A 23,185-nucleotide genomic window follows, 5' to 3' on the forward strand; every position below is an offset into this window, starting at 1 on the left:
AGGAGCAAACTGTGCACACAGCCCTTGGGTGCACCAGTGCTCAGCTTGACGGTGTTCAACGTTCTGCTGCCAACCCGGACAGACTGTGATCTTTCCTTTAGGTAGTCCAGAATCTAGTTACAGAGAGGGATATTGAGACCCAGCAAGGACAGCTTCTCCATGAGACTCTGGGGTATGATTGGACCCTGGTACATGAAACGTCGTTCTCCAGATGGGACAGGATGGAGTGGAGAGACAAGGCTTCAGCATCATTAGTGGAATTGTTCCCTCTGCAGATGAATTGAAATGGGTTCAGTGTCTTTGGGAGGTGTGCTGTGATGCATTCCATCACCAAACGCTCAAAGCATTTCATGATGGTGGAGGTCACTGCCACTGGGTAGTAGTCTTTGAGGCCTGTTACTGTTGCCCTCTTTGGTGCTGGGATAATGGTGACTGCCTTGAAACCTACGGGGACAAACAACGGTTGCAGTGAGTGTTGAAGATGTCCGTAAGGACGTCTGTCAGTTGGTCTATCAGTTTATAGGTGGACTTGGCATTCAATTATCTTTGCTTAACTGTCTGTTTCTAAGGCTCTTGATGCATTAGGTTTTTGCAACAGTCCACAATTGTAGAGTTAGTGTTTATTCCCTGAATGCGCAAAGTTACAATGACTTTTGTAGGGCCTTTATCAAAACACTATCCGTACACAAATCAAGGTTTCACTTTTGTATTACTGATAGATATATGGAAATTGCTTGAAAATCTTTCACAATGTATGAATCACGGGAATTAATTTTTATTCTTTATTATATGCAGCATTTTCAGAGATTTGATCCATGCACAATGCTAGAAAACAGCACGGCATGACATGATTTCCACAAAATATATCCAAATAATGGCGGCTCACTGACAGTACAGGTTACTCACGAGGCAGCCTTTAATTGGAGAGATGGGATTTCCTTCATTCTTTTAAAGGGAACCAAGCTGACCTGTTGCTGCCAAATAGACAGAAGCATTGCATTTCTTGCAAATAGTTTTCATGATGTTTGTTCTTCTCACCATCTCTAATCTCACTCCCTTCTTCCCCAAACAACTTGCTGCCCTTATCCTTTGAGACCTGTTAACATGTCAGACCACATTCTCATGGACTTGAGTGTAATCATGTGTCTGACAACCCTCCCCACCAGCTGATCATCTGACTTCATGTCATCAGGTGAGATTAAATTTTGCCTCTGGAGCTTCACACAAATCTCAGGTTAGCTGCACAAAACGTGCTCTTTCAGAACAGGAAGAGCCTTCTATAACAGTTGAGGTATTCTCTTTGTTCAGACCATGAGCTGCTGTTGATGAACAGCTGGAGTCCTAGTTTGCCTCTGGAGTTTATTGTTTAATCAAGATGCCCTGTTGGCATAGCAGTTAGCGCAACACGGTTGTGAATTCGGCCCTCTATGTAAAGAGTTTGTAGGTTTTCCCTGTGTCTGTGTGGGATTCCTCTGGGTACTCCGGTTTCCTCCTTCTCTTCAAAAATGTACCGGGATTGTAGGTCAATTGGGTGTAATTGGGCGACATGGGCTCATGTGCCGAAAGGGGCTGTTACTGTGCTGCATGTCTAAATTTAAATTGTACTGGGAGGTGGAATTGTCCCAATATGTTGAAAGCAAATTAACAAGTGAGGATGTCAGCATCTTAAAAAGGAGAGATCTAAATTCCTGGAAGTTGTACATTTACCTCAGGTTGGGTTCCACAGAATACAATTAAATATTGCTGAAGGCTTGGGAAGTGACCATGAAAGGATAGACTATATCATCTGAGGGGGGTAGATCTGTGGCCATCTATCACTAGTGTGAGACCAAGTAATCTTCCTAGACCTGTCTAGGAGCTTTGTGAATTGATGGCTTTAACTGTGATTGCTTCATCATCACTGTAGGGAATTCAGTGGTTTGATGATCCTTGAGCACCTTCTTGGAACAGCCTAGCCATTTGTCACCCACATCCTGTGAACAAACCATAACAAGTATTGGGATCATACTGTTCTCTATGCACTGTCGCAAGGGTGGGATACATTCTTGAATCTTACTGAGCTCTGTAGTTACTAGGAGGGAACTTGTCTCAGAACATTTTTTTATATAAATCATTTTCTGACTTTTAAAAGCTACAGTTGTATTGTTTTTGTTAGGATTTTTTTCTTCATAGTAGGGATTCTTATTGGTTCTTTATGGTAGGCAGACTAAAAGTGCCAAGGTGAATTGGACCTGGAAAAAAATAAGGGCAATTAACATCTACTACTTCAAAGTCGTACAGTGCAGAAACATATCCTCCTGCCCACCAGGCATGCACCATCAACCACCTACTTACACACTCATCCTATACATTAAATACCATTTTTATTCTCCTCTCAACTCCACCCAGATTCTTCCACTCACTGACATGTTAACCAACCAACCTGTACATCTTTCGGCTCTGGGAGGAAATCAGAGTACCTGGAGTGACAATTAGAATGTGCACAGGATTGAACCTGAGTCACCGGAGTTGTGAGGAAGAAGCTGTACTAACTGCACCACTGTGCTTCCAAAGCACCCTTTAAGAAATGTAATTATGAAAATAAAAACGTTATCTCGGTAATCTCAATTGATACTTGCATTTTTGCATCGTAAGAAATAGGAGCAGGAGGAGGCCATTTAGTCTGTTGAGCCTGCTTTGATCACAAATAATTCAAATTCATGTTTATTGCCATCTGTAATTACATATACAACAAGACAAAATAATGTCTCTCTGGGCCACAGTGCACACATTTGCACACAACGTATAGAACATAATAATCTCATATATGCATAAAGACATAATTTAAAATAAATAGATATAAATATTATGGGATGATTTATTCAGTTACAGGATACTGTTCATCAATCTTACTCAGTTGCAGGATTCTTTTATTTCCAAATGCTATTTGAAATCTGCCTTTTTGTTTGCCAGGTGGTCTGTGTGATGAGGCATCCCCCATCATCCCTGTACTGCGATGGTTGTGTATTCTCTCTACTTAGCAAATACACAGCAGGAATTCGGTTTTCTCTAGAGTCCTGTTCCACACTAAAACATCAAGCTGATACATTTCTCGTGGAGGAGGATGACACTAATCAGTCAGTGTCATCCATTGAGGATGACTTTGTGACTGCTTTTGAACACTTGGAAGAAGAAGTGGTAACTGCATTTGGCACAGGAGGTAAGTGGGAATCCTCCATCAGTTTTGATAGAAGGATGAGTCAAAGCATCTGAGACTGCTTAAGAAGTTGTATACTGGCAGGTGACTTAACCATCCATTGTCAGTAGGCAGGACTGCCACAAGGCAGGTCAGTAGTTCTATGCTTCCATAGCATTGCAATTGGGAATTTCTAGGGATCCTCCGCCTCCTGAACTCTTCCAAGATCCTGGTGATTGCTATGAGAATAGTAGGGCCAAGGTGTAGAAGGTAAATGGGAAAGTAAGTTTGTAATTTTTTTTTTCTTTGTTTGTGTTCCTTATAGCATTTAAAATCATTGATAATTTTGGACAGGTGGTGAAACCTCATCTCCAATTTTACCATACGTTTAAAAAAAATACAACGGAGGTCATGTCTGTGGCGAGATCACCTCTACACCGTCTAAAACCATGTTGCATAGCAATCCCTTCAGGACAAGGCAAGTGTAGGTGTGCAGTGGCCATAGGTGATTACTAGAGGTAGTCGAGTTGGGGGCACTAGGTCGGGACAATATGGCCAGTTTATGTGATAAACAGTGGGTTAAGTGCTGGTACATTGGCCATGAAAGCTGAATTATCATGAAACTTCTTTCAAGGAAAGGAAACTCGCTCTGATATACCATACATGTGAATAGTTTCATTCCTAATGGTCTTTGAAGTGGTTTAGAAACTAGGACATAGGCAGTCGATGTGACACTACTCCCCCACATCCTGAGAACAAAAATAGCCTCATTATAAAGATAATGGTGTAAATCGTTTCAAACTATTTTTTGGAAGATGGGGGTGGTTTGTACCAATTCACTGTGCTTACAGTTATCAAAATAGTTTAACTTCAGTTTAGTGTTTGTCTAAATATATTCAATGTCAGTTATCCATAAAGGTTATTGGAAATTTCCGACTAGTTTACAATCAGCAAACAATGAGACTTTTGTGTTTTCTAAATATCAAACTTTGACTGATCTCTTTTCAGTAAAAGATATACTAAACTTCTGTGCTACATTTAACATCTTCCAAGTGGCAGATGTGCCCAAAGCTTATCTATTTTTATAGAGACCGGATCTTACTGGTTCAATAATAGGTAAAGGTTACAGTTCCACATAATACTACATTTAGAAATTCTACATGAAATTCTTTAACTTTGTCTACCGTAAGGAAGACAGAGAGTTACCACTTTGTCCAGCGCCCCTCATAGAAATGAGGCCACAGTGAGGAACGAACTCGCAACCCCTGGTTTACAAGAGTAGTGCTTTAACCACTGAGCTATCGGAGTCCCTGTTACTCGTCATCCCTTTGCTGTGGAGAAATATCCCTTTTCTGTTGAGATTTGCCTGCTGTATGATAGGAATGGTATCATGGGATGTGCTCCAACATTAATTGTCAAATCTGTTTTGCCCCAGTAGCAATAGTTAAATTGGAGACATTCTATGTCCACAGCAAGCAGAAGGACTTAAATACGTTCAATGGATTGGACCAAAGTCAACTTAGCATGATCTGAAATACCTGACAACTTGAAAAAAACATAATTAATTTTGATAAATACATCTGATCACAGATCCTTCACCTGAAACATTCACTCTGTTTCTCTCTCTCCATAGATGCTGCCACAACTGCGTGTTTGTAGAAATTGTGGAGTTAATTTTTCTTTTTTAGATTCCCAACATCTAGAGTTATTTTGTTTTTGCCTTTTTCAAACAAATCTTGAGTTGCAAATATTGCATGAAAAGCAACAAGCGTAAATAATATAATCTTCCTCCTCACTGTAACATGAGGTAGAGTGCTATGTGTTGGAAAGCCACAAAACTGATGAATTTCCAGATTTAGATAATTAAAATGGACCAGCCCTGACCCTGCATGGGAATTTGTGCAATTCGTGTTGGCATGAGTGGCAGAGAGTAATACAATAGCTCTCCTATACCATGTTGTACCATGTTCCAACAGCCATCTATCATGGGACTGGGCCCTACCCCAAAAACGGCTCTAATGTTAATGATCTTTCAAGTGAGAGGAAAATGGAAGTAAATTTTGCTCCAATGCAGTATGAATCACGACTTGTGTTGACCTCATGGATAGACAAATAATTCTAGCACACAACCTTCATCTGTGGGCTCTTGGCAGAAAATACACTAAAATGGGAAGGTAGCTCTGTTTAATTTTAAAAGAACAATATTTACAATAATATAAAATCTATTTTTTTTATTGTGAACTATAGGTTTTGATCCCAGTACACCAAAACACCAGCAAGATGTTGTTTTACAGACCTTTGCACTGGACTTTGCAGAGTTGGCAGTTCCTGTTGAATCTTCCCCAAGCCTCATCTTTGGCCAGTTTGTTTCTCCGTTACACAGTAATTCGGCGTTTTCAGGGCCACCGCCATCTGCTAAGAGTTCTGTTATAACATTAAGATCAGGTTCTGGCAGACAGCGGAGTTTTTACAAATCTTGCAATGCTTCTGAGCTGAGATCTGACAATGGGCATAAGTCTGGGCCCTCTGTTTCCCCATCAGAGTCTGAAGATTCTGAAGGTTCCAGTCCAAGTCCAGTTATCTTTCTGGATGAAGTAGGCTACCAGAGAAGTCTGAAAGCTAAGCTAAAAATACCCCAGATCCCAATACTAAAGGATGATATTGAGGATTCCGATTCTGAAGTAAGTGAATTCTTCGACAGTTTCGACCAGTTTGACGAGTTAGACTCAATGTTGATGAGCACATCCGCCATCAAGCAGGTAGGACCCAGCCCTCAAAATCCACCGCAGAAAAAGAAGGCCACTGTAAAGCTGACTTCGGACTTCATGCTCAAACAATGCACTTCTTCAGTTGCTGCTATGAATCCACAGAAGTTTGATCATCCAATCCTTCCTGCTGATGTAAGAAAACCCACCGCTCGTAAGGCAGAATCTCCCTACAACAGCCTGTCCGATGTCCCAGATTCACCTCGCCCACTGCATAGTTCAGGAGAAGAGAACAGCCCACTCTTCAGCCCCATCCATTCTTCAGCATTCAGTCCCCTTGCAGCTCTGAGCAGCCCTGAGTGCTTGGGAAAGATGCAAGCCAGCAACACTGAAACCATTCAAGCGCAAGACATCAGAGTGCTTTCCAACGGTTACTCTCAATGTCCAGGCAGCGTTTCACAGAGATTCATCAGCTCTGTTTTCAGGTATCCACATGCTGCTAGCTTTGAACATAAGAGAACTGCTGGTTGCCCTCAGGATGTGTACTGGTCAGGCAGAGTAGGAAAACTGAATACAACAGCTTCCACTGAAAATTTTTACTCAAAACCACCCACAGCCTACACTTCTGCCCTGCAGACTTCTTCAAACACATTCAAAGAGAGCATCCAGCAGATTGCTGCAGAGCTAGTGGAGAAAAGTTTTGGTGCAGCCTTTAAGGACCTTCAGAAGGGTGTTTCTTCGTGCACTAGTGCCCTGTGCCACCTGGCTGCAAGACTGACATCCTCTGTCATTCACATGGCCCTGCAAGAGATCGGAGCAAGACGAGCATCCTCACGGAAGAGGAGTGCTATTAATGGTTTGGCAGACTATTTGGTGGGTGATGCAATAGCCGGAGCATTGCGAGAGCTAGAGTTTGTGAAGAAACAGATATTTAACAACACAGTTGCCCGATTTGCAACTGATTTGACTGAGGAACTCATTTTTGAGGGAGTCATGGAAGTTTGTCAGTTCTCCCACCCAACCACACCCATGTCAACAACCAGCTGGTCAATTGATGATGAGGAGAAGGTTGTGAGCTCCTATGCAAGAGATTTGTCGGAGTCTGTCCTGCAGGAAGCATTCATTGAACTGTCTCAAGTGGACGTGAGCTTTACAGCACAAGCAGCAATTAGTGTTTCTCTGGACAATATTAAAGATGTTGGAGGAAAAGATGTAACTCAGGCTTATGGGCCTCGTGATATTCAAGAAAGGACGTTACTTGGAGGTCCTGAAGGCTGCTTGTCTAATGCTGCAGCAAGAAATTCATTTGATTCTTTGAATTTGACCAAGAAAGCATATACAATAGAAAGAGCTCTACTTTGTGTTTCTGGCATTGCAAGTAGTGTATCTGTTCCTCATGCTGCCAAGGCTTTTTCTTGCAATTCATTGGATTCCCTTCTGAAGTCGAGCATTCAACTGGAGTCATCAGAGTCAAATTCCGAGCAACTTAGAGCCACTGTCCCTGAGAGAACACGTTCCAAGAGCAGAAAAATGGATGAGGTGTTACCTATGGACTCTGTGGCTTGGCCAAAGGATTCTGCCATCCATGTTCCTTGCAGTGGGCACATTTCTGCTGATCCCATCTTTCATTGCACTGAGGCAACCATCATAGGCCATGAAAATTCGCAGAACAATAGGGTCCTGAACACCCATGATGATGCTGTTGCAGTGCAGACAAATGGGAAAATGGCTGCCATGACAGTCAATAATTTTTTTGACCTGGTGACCCCATCTAAAATTGAATGTGTAGTAAAAGATTGTGCTTCTAAATCAAGCAAACAAACACGAATTGACCCTGTTCCCGAGAACCAATTCGCAGCAGAATTGGCAGAAGTGATTGTTACGAATTCAGTAGGTGAAGTTAAAATGAAAGCTGCAGAAGCTTGTGGAGTGTTTTCAACCAAACCTAGCAGTCAGGAAACACTCAGGAGGTGCGGAGAGATTCCAGAGTGCCAGTTGCAGGATCAGCTTACAATTGGAAAAATGGTTTTAGGGTGTCAGCCTCAGTATGCATTCTCGCAGTCTCCAGGTATGCTGCGTACACCCCCGGTGTCACCGGCTGAATTTGCGCCCAGTGAAAGGTTGGCCATCCCACAGCATTTTGCACAGGTGCTTAAGGGTCACTTAGCGGAAGAATTTCCTCCTTGTACTCCGCCACCCAGTCCAACAATTGTGCACAAAAATTTGGAGGTAAAAAGTGCAGATGGAGTGGGTGGCCCCGAACTCTCGGATACTCTAAAGTCATTGACTGCACAGCTTCAGGATCACACGTCTACACCAACCTTTCAGACTTCCTTTGCAGATCTCGGTGAAACGAGCAAAGAGGTGAGTGTGGTTCTGCTGGGAAAGCAGAGAGCTGGGCTCAATGAGGACAGGCTGTTTCCAGAGGAAGCTCTTGTCAGCATCGAAGGCAGCTTAAGCAGATCTCCCGGAACCCCTCCGCCAACACCTCAACAGTCGTTCCGTGAAAAGAGCCTGAAGATTTTCAGCAGGAAGCTTAAAGGGGAGTTAGCTAAAGAGTTTATGCCAGTTACCCCTCCGTCCACCCCACAAAACCATTCCATTCGGGACTTAGTGGAGCTGCACCAAGATACCGAGGAGAAAGCAGAGTTTGTGCTGAAGCTAATGAGATCTCTGTCCGAAGAAGTGCTGGACAACGAGGAGGACGAAAGCTTTGACTGCCTGGAGGGTCTGGCAGAAGTGAGGGAGCAGGCTAGCCTAAGCCCAAGACGGAGCACAAAAGTTTTGGAAAAGGAGGAATTGAAGTCGGACATTAAGCGGCAGGCTTCGCAGTATGCCAATCAGCTGGCCTCTGGCATCGTTTCCATGGCAACCGAAATTGCAGCCATCTGCGTAGAAGATGCCAGGAAATGTGACAGCAGAGATCTCCGGTATTTCTGGGTGTCCCCCAGCGACCTGCGGAAATCAGCTGCTCGGAGCGACCCCCACACCAGATCTGCAGTGGCGGAAAGGAATGTACCAGAAGAAGCCACAGGCTCATTGTCAAACTATGCAGGCATGGTGGCAGGAGAGGTGATTCGGGACGCCAAGAAAGTCCTCCGCTCCAAGAGGCACCGGGTGAGGAAGTACAAGAGGGACAGCTACCAGGTGGAGAGCAACGAGTCCAGCTTTGGAGAGCAGGAGAATACAGGGATCGAAGGGTTAAATACCATGGCAGATCAGTGGTCCCGGGAGCTTGTAGATTCTGTGCTTCATTTGCCGCAGGGTGGACTCATGTCTAAACGTTCAAGTTGTGAGAGTGTGACAGATGAGTATGCAGAATATATCATGAAAATGATCGGCAGAGAAGCTGGCAACGGTGAGATAGTAGTCGATCATTACGCAAGTAAGCTTGCCTTTAGGACTGTGAAAGTGGGCCTCGAACAAGCAGCCAGGAGAATAAAGCAGAAGTATAAACGAAGACTCCTGTCCTCGCAGCAGTCAAGAAGTGACAATGGGGGCAAAGAACTCCTCAGGTTTCTGATGAGGGAAGAGACGCAAGATACAGGTCCCTGCAGGAGATGGCATGATCAAAGAATGAGCAGAAGGGACTCTAGAGATCTCGCAAGGTTTGCAGAATCGATTGCTCAAAATATCACTTACGAAGTCACACAGAAATTGAACACAGCATCCAGTGCTCAAGGCTTATCCAAATCTCTTACAGACTCTTGTCTCTATAAAAGGTCTCATCTGGAACAGATGGCAGAAAACCTCATCAAGAAAACCTGGACCTGCTCAATCCAACCCATTGTCCAGAACAACAAACGATACCACAGCATGGGAAGTTTAAATGATTATGCACATAGTTTTGCCAGCACTAATCGAACATGTGAAGACCGCATGGGAAAAAGTGGTGACGAATCTCACCATCTGAACACAATTGGGGATGATGGGGCTGCTCCAGATGCTAGCAAGCAGAAAGAATGTTTAAGGTATGCTGAAAAATTGAGAGGGATTGTTTTACAGTGCTCTTCTGCAGAAAAACAATCAAGAAGTTACACTAATAGGTTGAGTTCACAGAGCACAGGGCTTTACCCCAAAAATGCCACAAGAGCCCCATGGCATATCAGCAAACCACTTGCAAGACCAGAGTACCAGGTGACTGGAGCTTGTCAGCTTGATGTACCCAGGATCCATATTGACTTGGAGCAGAGAGGACTTTTTGCAGAGGACTTGATATCAGTGGCCATCGAGAAAGCCAAGAGCAATACAAGCCTGGCAGCAGACAGTGGTATTGGACAAGATGGTGCAAGTTTCACTGAAAGTCTTGCTACAGAGATAATGACCTCAGCTATGTTCAACGCCAGCCAGTCAGTCACAAGGTAAATGAAGATTGTTCTGTTATTTTACGTTAAGTAAAATTGACAGTTCAGAGTCAGAATTTATTGTCATGATCGTGTCACCAAATTTGCTGTTGTGTGGCAGCGTCACAGTGCAAACGTTTATATAAACCACATTACAAAATAAATAAAAATAGTGCAAGAAAATTATAAAGTAGGAGTGTCTACGGGTCATTGGTTCATTCAGAAATCTGATGGCCGAGGGGAAGAAGCTGTCCTTTTGCAACCTGGTGCTTGTCTTCAAGCTCCTGTACCTTTTTCCCAATGGTAGCAGGGTGAAAAGGGTGGTGGGCATCCTTGAGGAAAGAGGCTGCTTTCTTAAGACTCTGCCTCTTGTAGATGTCCTGGATAGAGTAAAGACTAGTGCCTATGATGTCACAGACTGAGATAACAACCCTGGGGAGTTTTTTTTCTTGTCCTGAGGGTTCGCACTTCCATACCAGACACCCAGGAAGGCAAGAATGCTATAAATGTCCAATGGGGTAGATGAATTTCTAGCCAGTTTTAGATGAAATATTTAAAATCTACCTGTTGTATTGTTGGCTGTCAATGACACATTAATGTTTGGTGCCTGTACCATCTTAACTGGAGTGTCCTATGACACTCTTTGTTGCAATCTGTTTTAGGAAATAGTGTATGAATGTGCAGGTTTTGCCTTTGTAAAATACACAAACATGCTGGAGAAACTCAGTAAGTCATGCAGCATCTATAAAAAGTAAAGGGTAACCAACAGTTTGGGCCTGGGCCCTTCGTCTGATACTATAACATTGGTTACTCTTCACTTCTACATGCTACATAACCTGCTGAAATTCTCCAGCACGCTTGTGTTTTACACTTGCCCCCAGCAGCTGCAGACTTTCTTTGTTTGCCTTTGTCACGTACATTTGCAAAAAGAAAAACATTTAATTTGTTGATTCCTTGAAAAGTTTGTACAATAAAATGTTAAAATAAGATATTAAGATCTTTGTATTTCCTGTGTCCAGTGGCTGTCTCAAGGATGGATTGCGATCGACTGATTCTACAACCAGCCAACAGCTTAGCCTCAGTGCTGGGGATGATAGCACTGGCAGCTGGTCAAATCTGAGCTTCGAAGACGAGCATCCAGATGAAACAAGTAGCTTCCTGCACCTCAGTGACAGGTAACTGTACAACCATCTCAGTTTTTACTATAGTTAAATCATTTGTACATAGAAATCATGTACAGGATTTTGTTTTCACAGTAATTAATAAATAGTTCCAAAGAACAAAAATCAGAAGGACTTAACAATTAGTGTATAACATGAGTGCTGTCTTTTCAAGTAGAAGAGAATCCTGTTGATCTATACAAACTGGAATTGTTTGGCATCACCTCAACTTGCTAGATGTAAATATTAAGCACACAATTTTGTACATGGAATATCTGAGTTCTGATGAAAAGTCTCAAATCTGAAACATTAGCTCTCTCTCTCTCTCACTTCGCAGATGCTTCCTGACCTGCTGAGTGTTTCCAACATTTTCTGTTTTTATTTCCTATTTCCACCACAGTTTTTTCAAAATTTTTAATTTAAATGGCTTGTCTATTTTCATTTTGTTCTGTGTAAGGATGATGTGCCATGATGTTGCTAAATCAGTTTGTGCCCTGCCATTATGTACAAATGTACAATATAATCTATGTCCCTTGAGGATATTAAGTAAAACAGTTCAGTATTTGAGAAGGGACTAAAAGGTACTAAACAATGAAAATAAAACATTTTTTGAGACTTTAATGCATTTACTTCTACTTTTGAGAGCATATTGCTTTGTATCTTGCATGCAATAAACTTCCATTGTTTTGTTCCATTTGCAATAAATGGAGATATAAAATTGGAGAGCTGCCACAAATTTCGCATTCTTTTACTTGTCGGAGCTTGTTCATGCCACACAAACAGGGTAGATGAAACAGTCTTTAACTGTATTTCTATTGAGCTGCTTTACAGCAAGGAGTTTTGTCACAACTCTATAATTTAATGTAAACTACCTTTGTAAAGGTGATGTTTTTTAAAATAAACTAAATCTGCTTCAACATGCTATTAGAATCATTTAAGGGTTTCATTTAGAATGAAGATTCATTCTGGGGATAGCTGGAAAACAAATAATGAGGTTTTTTTTTCATTTTTCCTTCAAAAACAGGGCAGGGCCATTTGGGCCATCAGACCTCTACCAATTCTTCCTATTTTCTGTTTATATCCTGGTAATATACTCATCTTCACCCGATTCTCCAGCCACCCACCAATGTTAGGGGCAATTGACATTGGCTATTTAACCTGTCTGTGCATCGCTAGGTCATGAATGGAAATCAGAGCACCACACGGCAACAGAAAGAACATGCAAACTCCATGCAGATGTCTCCAAAGCAATGGCTCGATCCTGCCTCTCCACTGTGCGGCTCAGAATGTACACTGTTGTATTTTCAGGACTCCCAGAGGACATAGAAACAGGAGAAGGCCATTCTGATCTTCAAGCCTGCTCCACCTTTCAGTTAGATCACAATTGATCCATTTCATAACTCCAATTGTCTGACATATAATCTCCTTAGTTATTGAAATTCCAGCAATTCTAATTTTTAAATATTCAACTCGCATAAGCTTTTTGAAAGAGGATGTGCCAGATTTATTTTGCCGCTTCTGTGAAGAATACATTCTGACCTCATTTGCTGACTAAACAGGCTGGGTCTAATTTTAAGGACATCCTCCCTTGTTTTGGACTCCCTTGCTGGGAGGACAGTTTGCTTCATTCCATCGTGTTGCCTTTGTTAATCATCCTCTTCATTTGCCCCCCTTGATATATATTCCAGTGTAGTCAATTTCAGAAAATTTGAAGCAATGAATTGGACGTTTCATAATATTGATTTAAAGGGAAGTTTTATGTGCCTGATTGTAATAGTCATTTCGAGCTTAATCCAATGTTTCAGACAGTAATGACTAGAGAGCAGATGCTTTGGGTCTCGTTCATCCTTGTGAAGTTCTTTTTTGCAAGGTTGATAGTGAAATATTGACTTTTATCAATAAGGTGGTGAATGTATGGGGAAAAAAATGCTCAAGCTACAATGTGGAAATCTATTTCATACCCAAAGAGCATGGCAGTAGCCACTTCTATACAAATAAATAATAACTATTTTTGATTTGGTTGATGTAATGATCCAATATACTTTTATAATATCAAGGTAGAAATTAGAAATGTTACAGATTTTAAACAACATCATGAAAAAAAGATAAAACGATGTATGGTGAAACTGAATCCATATCAAACACCAGCCTCCTGTCCATCAGAAAAGACATCATAAAAGACCCCAGCGTCCTGGTCACAACCTCTTCCTGTTGCTAACTTGGACAGAGATAACATGTAGTCCAACACCTATGGGTTCAAGGACAGTGTTTTTTGAATGCCTATCAGACTCTTGAACCTCCCTTTACTACCCTAAACGTAAACTACTCTGACACCACTAAAAGACCTGTCTGCACTTTTGACATGCCACAATTTTTTTCTCTTGCATTACTGTACTTGTGAATATTTATCTATCTTTTGTATGTACTTTCTCTTTCATTTCTTATTTAATGTATACAGCAAGTAAGAAAGAATTTCATGTATGCTACATTCTGAATATAGTATTACGTGACAAAAATGGAACCTTTAACTTTATTTCTACATATGGCAATAAACTCCTCATTCATTAGCATATAATAGTGGAAATGCTCAACAAACCACCAAGCATCTGTGGAAGAGAAACAATTCCCCTTTCAGGTGAAACAATGGTCCAAATCACCCTGGCTGTGGCTTGGGAAACCACAGCATTCAGCCACTGAGATGAACATAAAGTGCCATCTTTTCAAGCCCTTCAGTATAAGAGAGTCCTGCTAAAGCCTGTGGATTAATCATACTTCATCTGGGTTGTCTGCAACCTAATGGCACAAACACTGAATTTTCCAATATCAGCTTATCTATTTATTTCTCTCTCCTTCAGATCCACAAGTCCTCCCATGCAGACACACTTCTTTCCAAACTACCCACTCCCAAACTCTTGTTACCCAGTTTCTTTTCCCACCCAGCCTTTCCCTGTCTGTCCCCAAAAGTTCCCATCTCTCCCTTAATTGGTTCCAGTCATCAACTTCATTACCATTTTCCATAATCTGCAACTCTCTGTTATCTCTATTTATCACCTCCCAGCCTCACTACTTCACTCTTCCCTCTCCCCGTCTGACTGACCCCATCTACCCCTCGTCACCCTATGGCTTGCCAGTTCCTGCCTCACCTCTTTATGCTGGGCATCTCCTGTTTGTGCACATTATCCTGAGGCAGGGACTCGACCTGAAACATCAACTAGCTCTTTCCCTCCATAGATCCTGCCTTTGCCAGTGAGTTCCTCCAGCAGCTTGTTTCTTGCCTCAGATTTCAGTATCTGCAGTCTTTCGAGTCAGTACATTGGTAGTTCTGTACAAATTGATCTTGTTTGCCTTTAGCCCAAAGTACAGATCATAAATGGTGAGTTAGCTTCGCTTACAGAACACAGTCAATCTGTTTGGATTTGTTCTGTCTACACTCAAGATCATTGTATCTTTAAGGTGTTGAATCAGTTCCTGTTCATATGTATATGGCCAATCGAATCTGTATCCTTCCTGTTAACATGTTCAATAATAAAGCCAAGTATTTGAGAGGAAGCCTGATCAGTGAGGCTAAAAGATATTGAACAGTAATAATAAAATGTTTACTTTTATTTTCAAGAGTGATGGCATCATACATCATAGCTAGTTAAACACTCATTGTTCTGCTCTATTTACAATTAATCGAGATAGATGACACTTATTTCACATTCTTAAACTCCAGACTTACAAACCTATCTTTTACGCTGCTTGAATAGGATAGACTTGGTGGCCTAATCTGTCAGTCCTCTCTGTTGTTGGCCCAACAGTGTGGGCTCATTCCAGCTGGGATTGCCCAGCATTAAGCAGAGAAAATGCCACTCTGATCCAATGCCAGAGTCAAAATTCCATAGTTTTCTGTTGGAATTATAGGATGCAAGTTACCTCTCAAATTATTTGCTTTACATTAACTGTTTCTGCAAGATTTTGTGCTTGTAGTTAATTTTTTAGTTTTCAGTGAGTTTAAATTTTTTTCTATTATTTGCTAAACTTTTTTTTAAAGCAATTCAACTTCAGACATATTTATAATTGACTAACACCAGTGACAAGACTAAGCTCTGGTCCCAGCTTTGCTGGCTGTCGAGGGTTGTTGGAAACCGTAATCAAGCCTGTCAAGGGGCAGTGGGGTAAGTTCTCTGAATCTAGCCTAGGTGCCACTAGTGTGGTTGGGACATTTTGGTCTGCATGGGCAGATTGGGCAGGCGAGACCAAAGAGCCTGTTTCCACAGTATGATTTTAGAAGTGCAGGTGTGTAGTGACATTTTCATACTGGGGTTTCAACACAACGCAGCCCAGCCCAATTTCTTTTCTCCACCTGATCTGTGTTATACGAGCATTTTCTGTTTTCATTTCACTTTTTCAGCATTATGCAGTGCTGGAAATACACTGGCTTTTGTAAGATTATGCAAAATATTACTGGCTTTCGTAAAATAATCCAAATTATTGTTTATTCTCTTTTATTTTCATTATAAGATATTCTATGGTTAACGTTTAAAATTTAAGGGTAATATAAGAGCATATATTTTTAATGCTTCCAGAGATTTAATGCTACCCAATTTCTCTTTTGCATAATGTTACATCAGAACTAGGTTTTCATTTTAATATGGCTTATTAACATGATTGGTTTTGAATTGCCAAGGCCAATGTAGATTGTTGGTTAAAAGTTTAATATTTTAACACAAAGAAAACCTAAATAATGGCATCAAATGTACTAAATTAAGTGACTGGGTACTGGAGCAATCATGATTCAGGAACCATGGCTGTGCAGGTGATTCCAGACCTTCCCAATCTTCTTCCTTCTATTCATGCATTTGGATTTCTCCAGCCTGACTGTACTCTATGTGTGTATATATATATATATATATATATATATATATATAAAAACTTTTAACTTAAAAATAGATAGTACAGGCATTTGCTACTCAAATTCTTGAAGCATATGAATATGCTAATTGAATATGCGTTCAACAATAGAAAATGCACCATCTCCTTACATTGAATTGAGGTGTTTATTGTCACGTGTACTGAGAAACAGTGGAAAGCTTTAGTTTGCATGCTATCCAGGCAACTGAATCCATACTTAAGTGTAGCAGGGAGGGTAAGGATAAAACAAAAGTGTTAAAGATTTTATAATCCATAAACGCTAATGATGGCAGATTAAATACTGTTCCCAGCATTACTGGCTATCAAAGGGTTTTGTTTGTCTATCTCTGTGATAGAACAATAGTGATGGGGAAAGAATGGAAAGCTATATTCAGTGCATTTTCTCTCTTTTCCTTTTTGGCAGCAATGGCAACAGTAGTAGTTGGAGCAGTCTGGGCTTAGAAGGAGATATTTATGAAGAAAACATATCCTTCCCACCATCAGAAAGGTTGGTCAAGATTTGAAGTCAAGAAAACTGATTTGCGTTATGATGCCTCATTGGCTGAATGAAATCATTGCTTTGGAAGTGATATATATACTTGTATTGCATGCACAAATAATAAAAAGTTTTCAATTTATATACAGTAAAATTCCCATTATCCAGAATTCAAGCAACTGGCAAAAATAAATTGCGGAAAATAAATAAGTTAAAAAAATACAAAAGCTTAAAATTGCCAGCCCCCAGCAACCAGTTTGCCAATCCACGCAGCAAGCAATCTCAAGCAAACAGCAAATTCATTTATCTGACAGCTACCAATCTCCATAGGTGCCAGATACTGGGGGTTTTACTGTACAACTTTAAAGATTTTTTTTTAAATGAATCGCTTCCAAAGAAATAATCTTTACTTCATTGCATTTTTTCCTTAATGTTTAAGCTGTTTGATTGTGAGAAGAGATGGGTATTGTTTGTCCCATTTGATTCCAATTTCTTATGTTTCATATCTCATGCCTCGGGGCTTAATTACCATGATGTGAAATGTGATCATAACTGACTGGACAAGGTTTGAATTATCTGTACTAAATTAAGTTTGTAAAGTTTGGTGACAGTATCCAATGGGAGAATTGACACCAGATTGCAATCTTATCTCCCAACTCCAAAGGGAGCCTCAGACAGATGAATATGAACACAAGATATCAACTATTGGAGAATGCTTCCCTTCCTCAACTCTGTCCTTGATTCAATTCTCTTAAAAGATTCCAAGTTGGGAGTAGATCAACAATGGTGCTGTAGAGATCAGTCATTTGTGGAATCTGTTTTAAATGCAGTACTATAGGAACTGGGTCGGGGTGTGAAATGAATGAGAAAATGATCAGATGTAATTGTGTCGAAGTTCAGTAAAAGTCGTTTACTCAGTCACCTGCAGCTTTTTAAAACCTCGTGCGTTCCAAATAATGTCATTGCATTGTGACGTCATGATGTCACTCCGAGACTCCAAAGCCAGTTCCATTAAGCCTCTGGTGAGCCACTACATGGCCCTTCCCCCAGAACCAGCAATAGAAGACTAAACCTCTGGTGCCATTACTGTCTACTGTTCAGGGGGTGGGATCGTCTGTGCCTTTGCATCAGGGGCCATGGCAAGTGCCAATCAAAGCTGAGATGAGTGGGCTTTAGTCGGTCAATTGAAAACGTCTCTGGATGTCCCCCAATGTCCAATACACAAGTTGTACTCTGAAGGGGCCCTCATACAGCCTCTGTAAAAGTGGCCCGTGCGCACCTCTATGCACAAACACAAACTAACAGTCCCGGAGTTCCTTTGGGATGAAGGGTGTCATGGTTCCATGCTTTGATGTGGGAACTGGGGCAATTTTTCAAGCCGCTCCCGCAGTCTGCCTAAGACGTGACTTGGTAGCGCATCCTGTCTGCGTGCTGAGGGCATCAACTCCCCAGGTACAATGAGCGGGGCTACATAAACCAACTCGGCCGATGATGAGTTGAAATCCTCCTCGGGTGCCTTTCTTATTCCCAGGAGGATCCAGGGCAGCTTGTCCGCCCAATCAGGTCCCTGGAGGTGGGCCATCAGTGCAGACTTCATGTGCCTATGGAACTGCTCCATCAGGCCATTCGACTGCGAGTGGTAGGCTGTCGTGTGCTGGAGCTGCATTCCCAGCAGTCGCAACAAACCGTCCCAGAGTGTGGAGGTAAACTGTGGGCCTCTGCCAGAGGTGAGGTGTGTGGGTAGGCTGAACCAAGATACCCAGGCAGAAATAAAAGCTCTGGCGCATGAATCAGTCAATTAGTCCATCATAAGAACTGCCTCTGGCCACCTACTGAATCTGTCGATGACCGTTAACAAGTACAGACCCTTGTGACATCAGAAGCAGGCTGACAATGTTGACCTGCACATTGCCGAATCTGCACTGCGGTGGCTGGAAAGGCTGAAGTGGCACCTTCACGTGCCTTTGCACTTTTGCAGATTGAAAGTCCATGACATACAAACTTGTCACTATCAGGCAACCGTCACTCGAATGGAGGGGTGGGAAAGTCCATGAATGGCATAGAAAATGCAATATCTCCATGCAGCAGAGACAATAGGGCGAGGCTGGAGACGTTGCACAGGAGAGTGGAACCTTGCAGCTCAAAGGCTACATCGTCGAGTTGCAGGCTCATGACAGCAGTTCTATAAGCTGGGTGTTTGTCGTCCTGGTGCTAAGCTTTGACGAGCCCCATGTAGTCTGCACCCAGAGAGAGGCCATGTATTGCTTGAACAGAGCAGGTCAGGGCATCAGCCACCACATTAATCCTTACTGGAGATAATCCTGGTTGAAAACTCGGATACGTATAATATGTAATGTTGCTGGTGGGCTGATCAGGGATCTGATGGCTTAGTGAAGGCAAACATTAGCAGTTTGTGGTCATTAAAAACCGTGAAGTTCCCGCCTTCCAAAAAATAGTGGAAGTGTCTGACCTCTCGGTAAAGCGCTAGCAGTTCCTATCGAATGTGCTGTATTTCATTTCCAGAGGGCGGAGGTACCTAGTAAAAAATGCTAGAGGCTTCCATTCTCCATTGGTGTACTGTTCCAAGACCCCGTCTGCTGTCAAGTTGGATGCATCTATCATCAAGGCGGTTGGTGCATCCGTTTGTGAAAGCAATGTTGCTTTCACTAAGGCGTCTTTGGTCTGCTGGAATGCTGCCATTGTCTCCTTTGTCCACTCAAGTTTTTTGACAGTTACAAAAAATCTGATTGGTAATAACGCAAGCCTTCCAGTCCCAGTAATGGTTTTGTGAATCTTTTCTGTGCTCTCTTGCTTAATTAAGTTCTTCCTACAGCATAGTGACCAGAACTCTGCAAAATCCTCCAAGTATGGTCTGACCAGCAATTTGCACAGTATAATATCCCTACTCCTAATCAAAACCTTGGCCATTGAGAGCAAGCATTACTCTCTTCACAACCGTGTCTACCTGCATGGCCATTTTCAGAGAGCTATGTAATAAGTTCTCCCAGTTCTACAACACTCCCCATAGCCCTAACCTTCACTGTGCAATCCTGCTCTGATTTAACTCCCCACAGGGCATCATTTTGCACTTATTTAAATTAAATGCCATCTGCCATTCCCTTGCTCGCTTTCACAATTAACCAAGATTCGGTTGTAACTTTAGACAATCTTCTTGTGTGAAGAAGTGCCATTATATCACCAAATTGATGCCTGTAAGCATTCATAATTTTAATTTATTTTTGACTCTGTGTTCTAAACCTGAACAATAAGTTGTTTCCATTAAAGTGGTTTAAAGTAAGTACAAAATGATTATTTCTTTTCTACAATTTCAGTGACCATAGTGAAGATAAGGATGAGGAGGTGCAAGAAGTTTCTGAAGGTAGGGTATGAAAATACAATACAGTCACAAAACATTGATGCCCACTAAATGCTCCTGGGATGCTGGCAATGAAAAGTTGGGGCATTTGTAAATCTGGCCACCCCAACCATCAAGGTCAGAGGCCCAGATCAAATTATCAACATTGGTCCATATTCAGTGTAAAACACTCATTTATTTATTGGCTCACACGATAAGGCCATTCAATCTACTGTGTCTTTGTTCTTGGAGACATATTTATTGAGTTTCTAGAAAATGAAGTATAAGGTGCAAACCAAAACTAAATATTCATTAAAAAACATTAATTCTGCTGATGAGATCATCATAAAGAAAATCTCATAACTGAACCATTCATTAGACATCTTAAACACAGAGCGAGAACGTACAGCCCAGCTCTGTCAACCTGGGTTCATAAGACATGTTTTACATCTAGTTAAATTTCCTCTGGACTCTCTCTAAAGCTTCCACATCTTTTCTGTAATAAGGTGACCAGACTGAAAACTAAACTCCAAATGTGGTCTAATCAGAGTCTTATAGAGCTGCAACATTATCTCAAGGCTTTAAAAGTCAATCCCTGACTAATGAAGGCAAGCACACAATGCATCTTCTTAACCACCCCAACGACTGTGCAGCATTCTTGAGTGATACTTGGAGATTGTCAAGAATTTTGCCATTAACCACATATTCCACCTTCAAGTTTGACCTTCCAAAGTGAATCACTTCACACCTATCTGGATTGAACTCTACCACTTCTCCGCCTCACTCTACATCCTGTGCATATCCTATTGTAACCTGCAACAACCTTCTACAAACCATCCACAGCACCTCCTATATTCGTGTCATCTGCAAACTTACGGACCCAACCCTCCACTTCTTTATCAAAGTCATCTATTAAAAACTACAAAGAGCAGGTGTCCTTGCAGAATGTCACTAGTCACTGACCTCTAGACAGATTGCATTCCATCTGCCTTCTGCAGGGAAGTCCACCCTAATCCACACAGCCAAAGTTCCATGGATCCCATGCCTTGTGAGTTTCTGAATGAGCCTACAATGGGGGACCTTTTCAAATGCCCTATTAAAATCCACATACATCACATCCACCGCCCTACCTTCATCAATCTGTTTTGTCATCTCCTTGATAAAGTAAATTAGGCTGAAGAGGCACAAACTGCTGCTTAAAATTTTCCAGTCACCTTGGAAATGTGGAAAAGGATAGACACTGGAGGGGCAGGCAATAGCACTGATCCAGCTTTGAACTCTGACACCAAGTCCCCGGTACTGTCTGTGCAGACTACACATTTTCCAAATTTCAGATTTACTGTCAGAATACATACATGACATCACGTACGACCCTGGGATTCTTTTTTTGCGGGTGAGGCAAAATTACCACTTATGTTTTGATTGGAGGATTAGTGTTGGCCAAAAATTTCTGGCCTTCTGCTTTAACTACAGCTACATGTAGTTCAGTGCAGATGCTGATGGGGTACAGGCCCAAGTCAAGATTGGACCTGTTAACAAACATTTCTACGACTGATTCCACCTGCATTGAATTCGTCCATCGTTATTGAATGAAGATCTACCGGGACCAATGCCTGAAGAGGTCGCACAAAATCAGTGAACCAGTGCGGACTCGAAAGGCCAACATGGCCTGTTTCCGCTCCGTAAATGGTTATATGGTATTGGTAGTGCAAAAAAACTGCACAGCATATACATGTAAACAAATAAAGAACTGTAAACAGATAATGGATGTAAATCAACTGTGTAATATAGAGAGAGCAAAAAAAAGTGCACAAGTAAGAGTCTTTAAATGAGTCCCTGATTGAGTTTGTTGTTGAGGAGTCTGATGGTGGAGGGGGAGCAGCTGTTCCTAAACCTGGTGGTGCGAGTCTTATTCTTGTGGCTCTTATACATGTGCTGGGTGGTGTGGATCCTTGATTACTGCTGCTTTCTGACGGCATCATTCCCTGAAGATGATAGTGGGGAGGGTTTTGCCTGTGATGTCCTGAGCTTTGTCCACTACCTTTTGAAGGGCTTTACGCTCAGGGGTATTGGTGTCCCCATACCAGACCGTGATGCAGCACGCTTTCCACCACACCTCCGTAGAAATTTGCCAGGGTTTCTAATGTCAAACCAAACCTCCGCAAACTCTGGAGAAAGTAGAGGCGCTGACGACATGAATTTCTTTCAGGTTCTCTAAATGCCTCCCAAAGATGAGCAGGTCAGGAGGTAAATTGGTTACTGTAAATTATCCCTCATGCACGTGAGTGGTAAAATCTGGTATGGGGTGGGGTTGGGGGGTGGGGGGGGGGGATCTGAAAACCTTATGAGGATTAACACTGCAGGTCCCCAGTTGGCTCATCCCAGCATTCAACACCATATAATTTCCCATCATCCCACAACTCCAAAAAGGATTTTTGCCTTGGTTTTCAGAGCATGCTTTTAGCTGTGAAAGAGTTCATTGATTGACTGCCTCATTACTCTTCAGCATTATAACAGGAAGGGGAGAAAAATATCATTTCAAACATCAGAAATCTGAAGTAAAATCTAAAAATGTTGGAAATATGCAGTTCCGATAAGAGTTCACATACCTGAAAAATTCTACCCTTTTTTTTCCTGTTTAGCCTTTATAGATTTTTAAAAAATTTTTCGTTATTGAAAAGAGAAATGACTTTTTTTTCAACTGTAATAATGCTGGAATCTCCATGATTATTACAGGTCTTCACTGAAAACACTCTTTTCCCACTGGTAGGTCTGCTTCCAGCAAAGGAAACATTATTGATTCTAAACATGGACCTAGAACCCAGCTGCTTCGATGTCCACCTGCGAGTGTTGCTGCAGTGGATAGCAGCTTCACAGTTTCATATATCCTTAGTGCATTTCAAGGAATCTTTTGAAGATGAGCTATTGAATGTAAGTATGTACAAAATAATTGTTTGCTGTTAGTTGCTCTTAATAGCAAATTTTCATTTCAATTTCTGCTTATGTTTTGAGTCTGAGTTACCAAGTTGCCCTTTCAATTAAGCTGATCTTGCTGCAT

At 41.7% G+C, this 23,185-nt stretch overlaps 1 protein-coding gene across 12 annotated transcripts in view; it reads left to right on the plus strand.

The window, feature by feature from the left end:
- Positions 1-23,185, plus strand: part of dgkh (diacylglycerol kinase, eta) — a 516,150-nt gene that overhangs the window by 425,157 nt on the left and 67,808 nt on the right. For 10 of the 12 annotated variants that reach the window (XM_069889589.1, XM_069889595.1, XM_069889596.1 and 7 more), the window contains 6 exons: positions 2,953-3,199; positions 5,423-10,241; positions 11,243-11,398; positions 16,701-16,784; positions 20,105-20,151; positions 22,898-23,058. In XM_069889589.1, the coding sequence (XP_069745690.1) occupies positions 2,953-3,199; positions 5,423-10,241; positions 11,243-11,398; positions 16,701-16,784; positions 20,105-20,151; positions 22,898-23,058 (5,514 nt within the window). Of the gene's footprint in view, positions 1-2,952; positions 3,200-5,422; positions 10,242-11,242; positions 11,399-15,416; positions 15,535-16,700; positions 16,785-20,104; positions 20,152-22,863; positions 23,059-23,185 lie in introns of those variants that run through there. The other 2 variants (XM_069889599.1, XM_069889600.1) reach the window with 2 other exon arrangements.

This window comes from Narcine bancroftii, chromosome 7, assembly GCF_036971445.1.
Source record: "Narcine bancroftii isolate sNarBan1 chromosome 7, sNarBan1.hap1, whole genome shotgun sequence".
In the NCBI taxonomy this organism is placed as follows: domain Eukaryota; kingdom Metazoa; phylum Chordata; class Chondrichthyes; order Torpediniformes; family Narcinidae; genus Narcine; species Narcine bancroftii.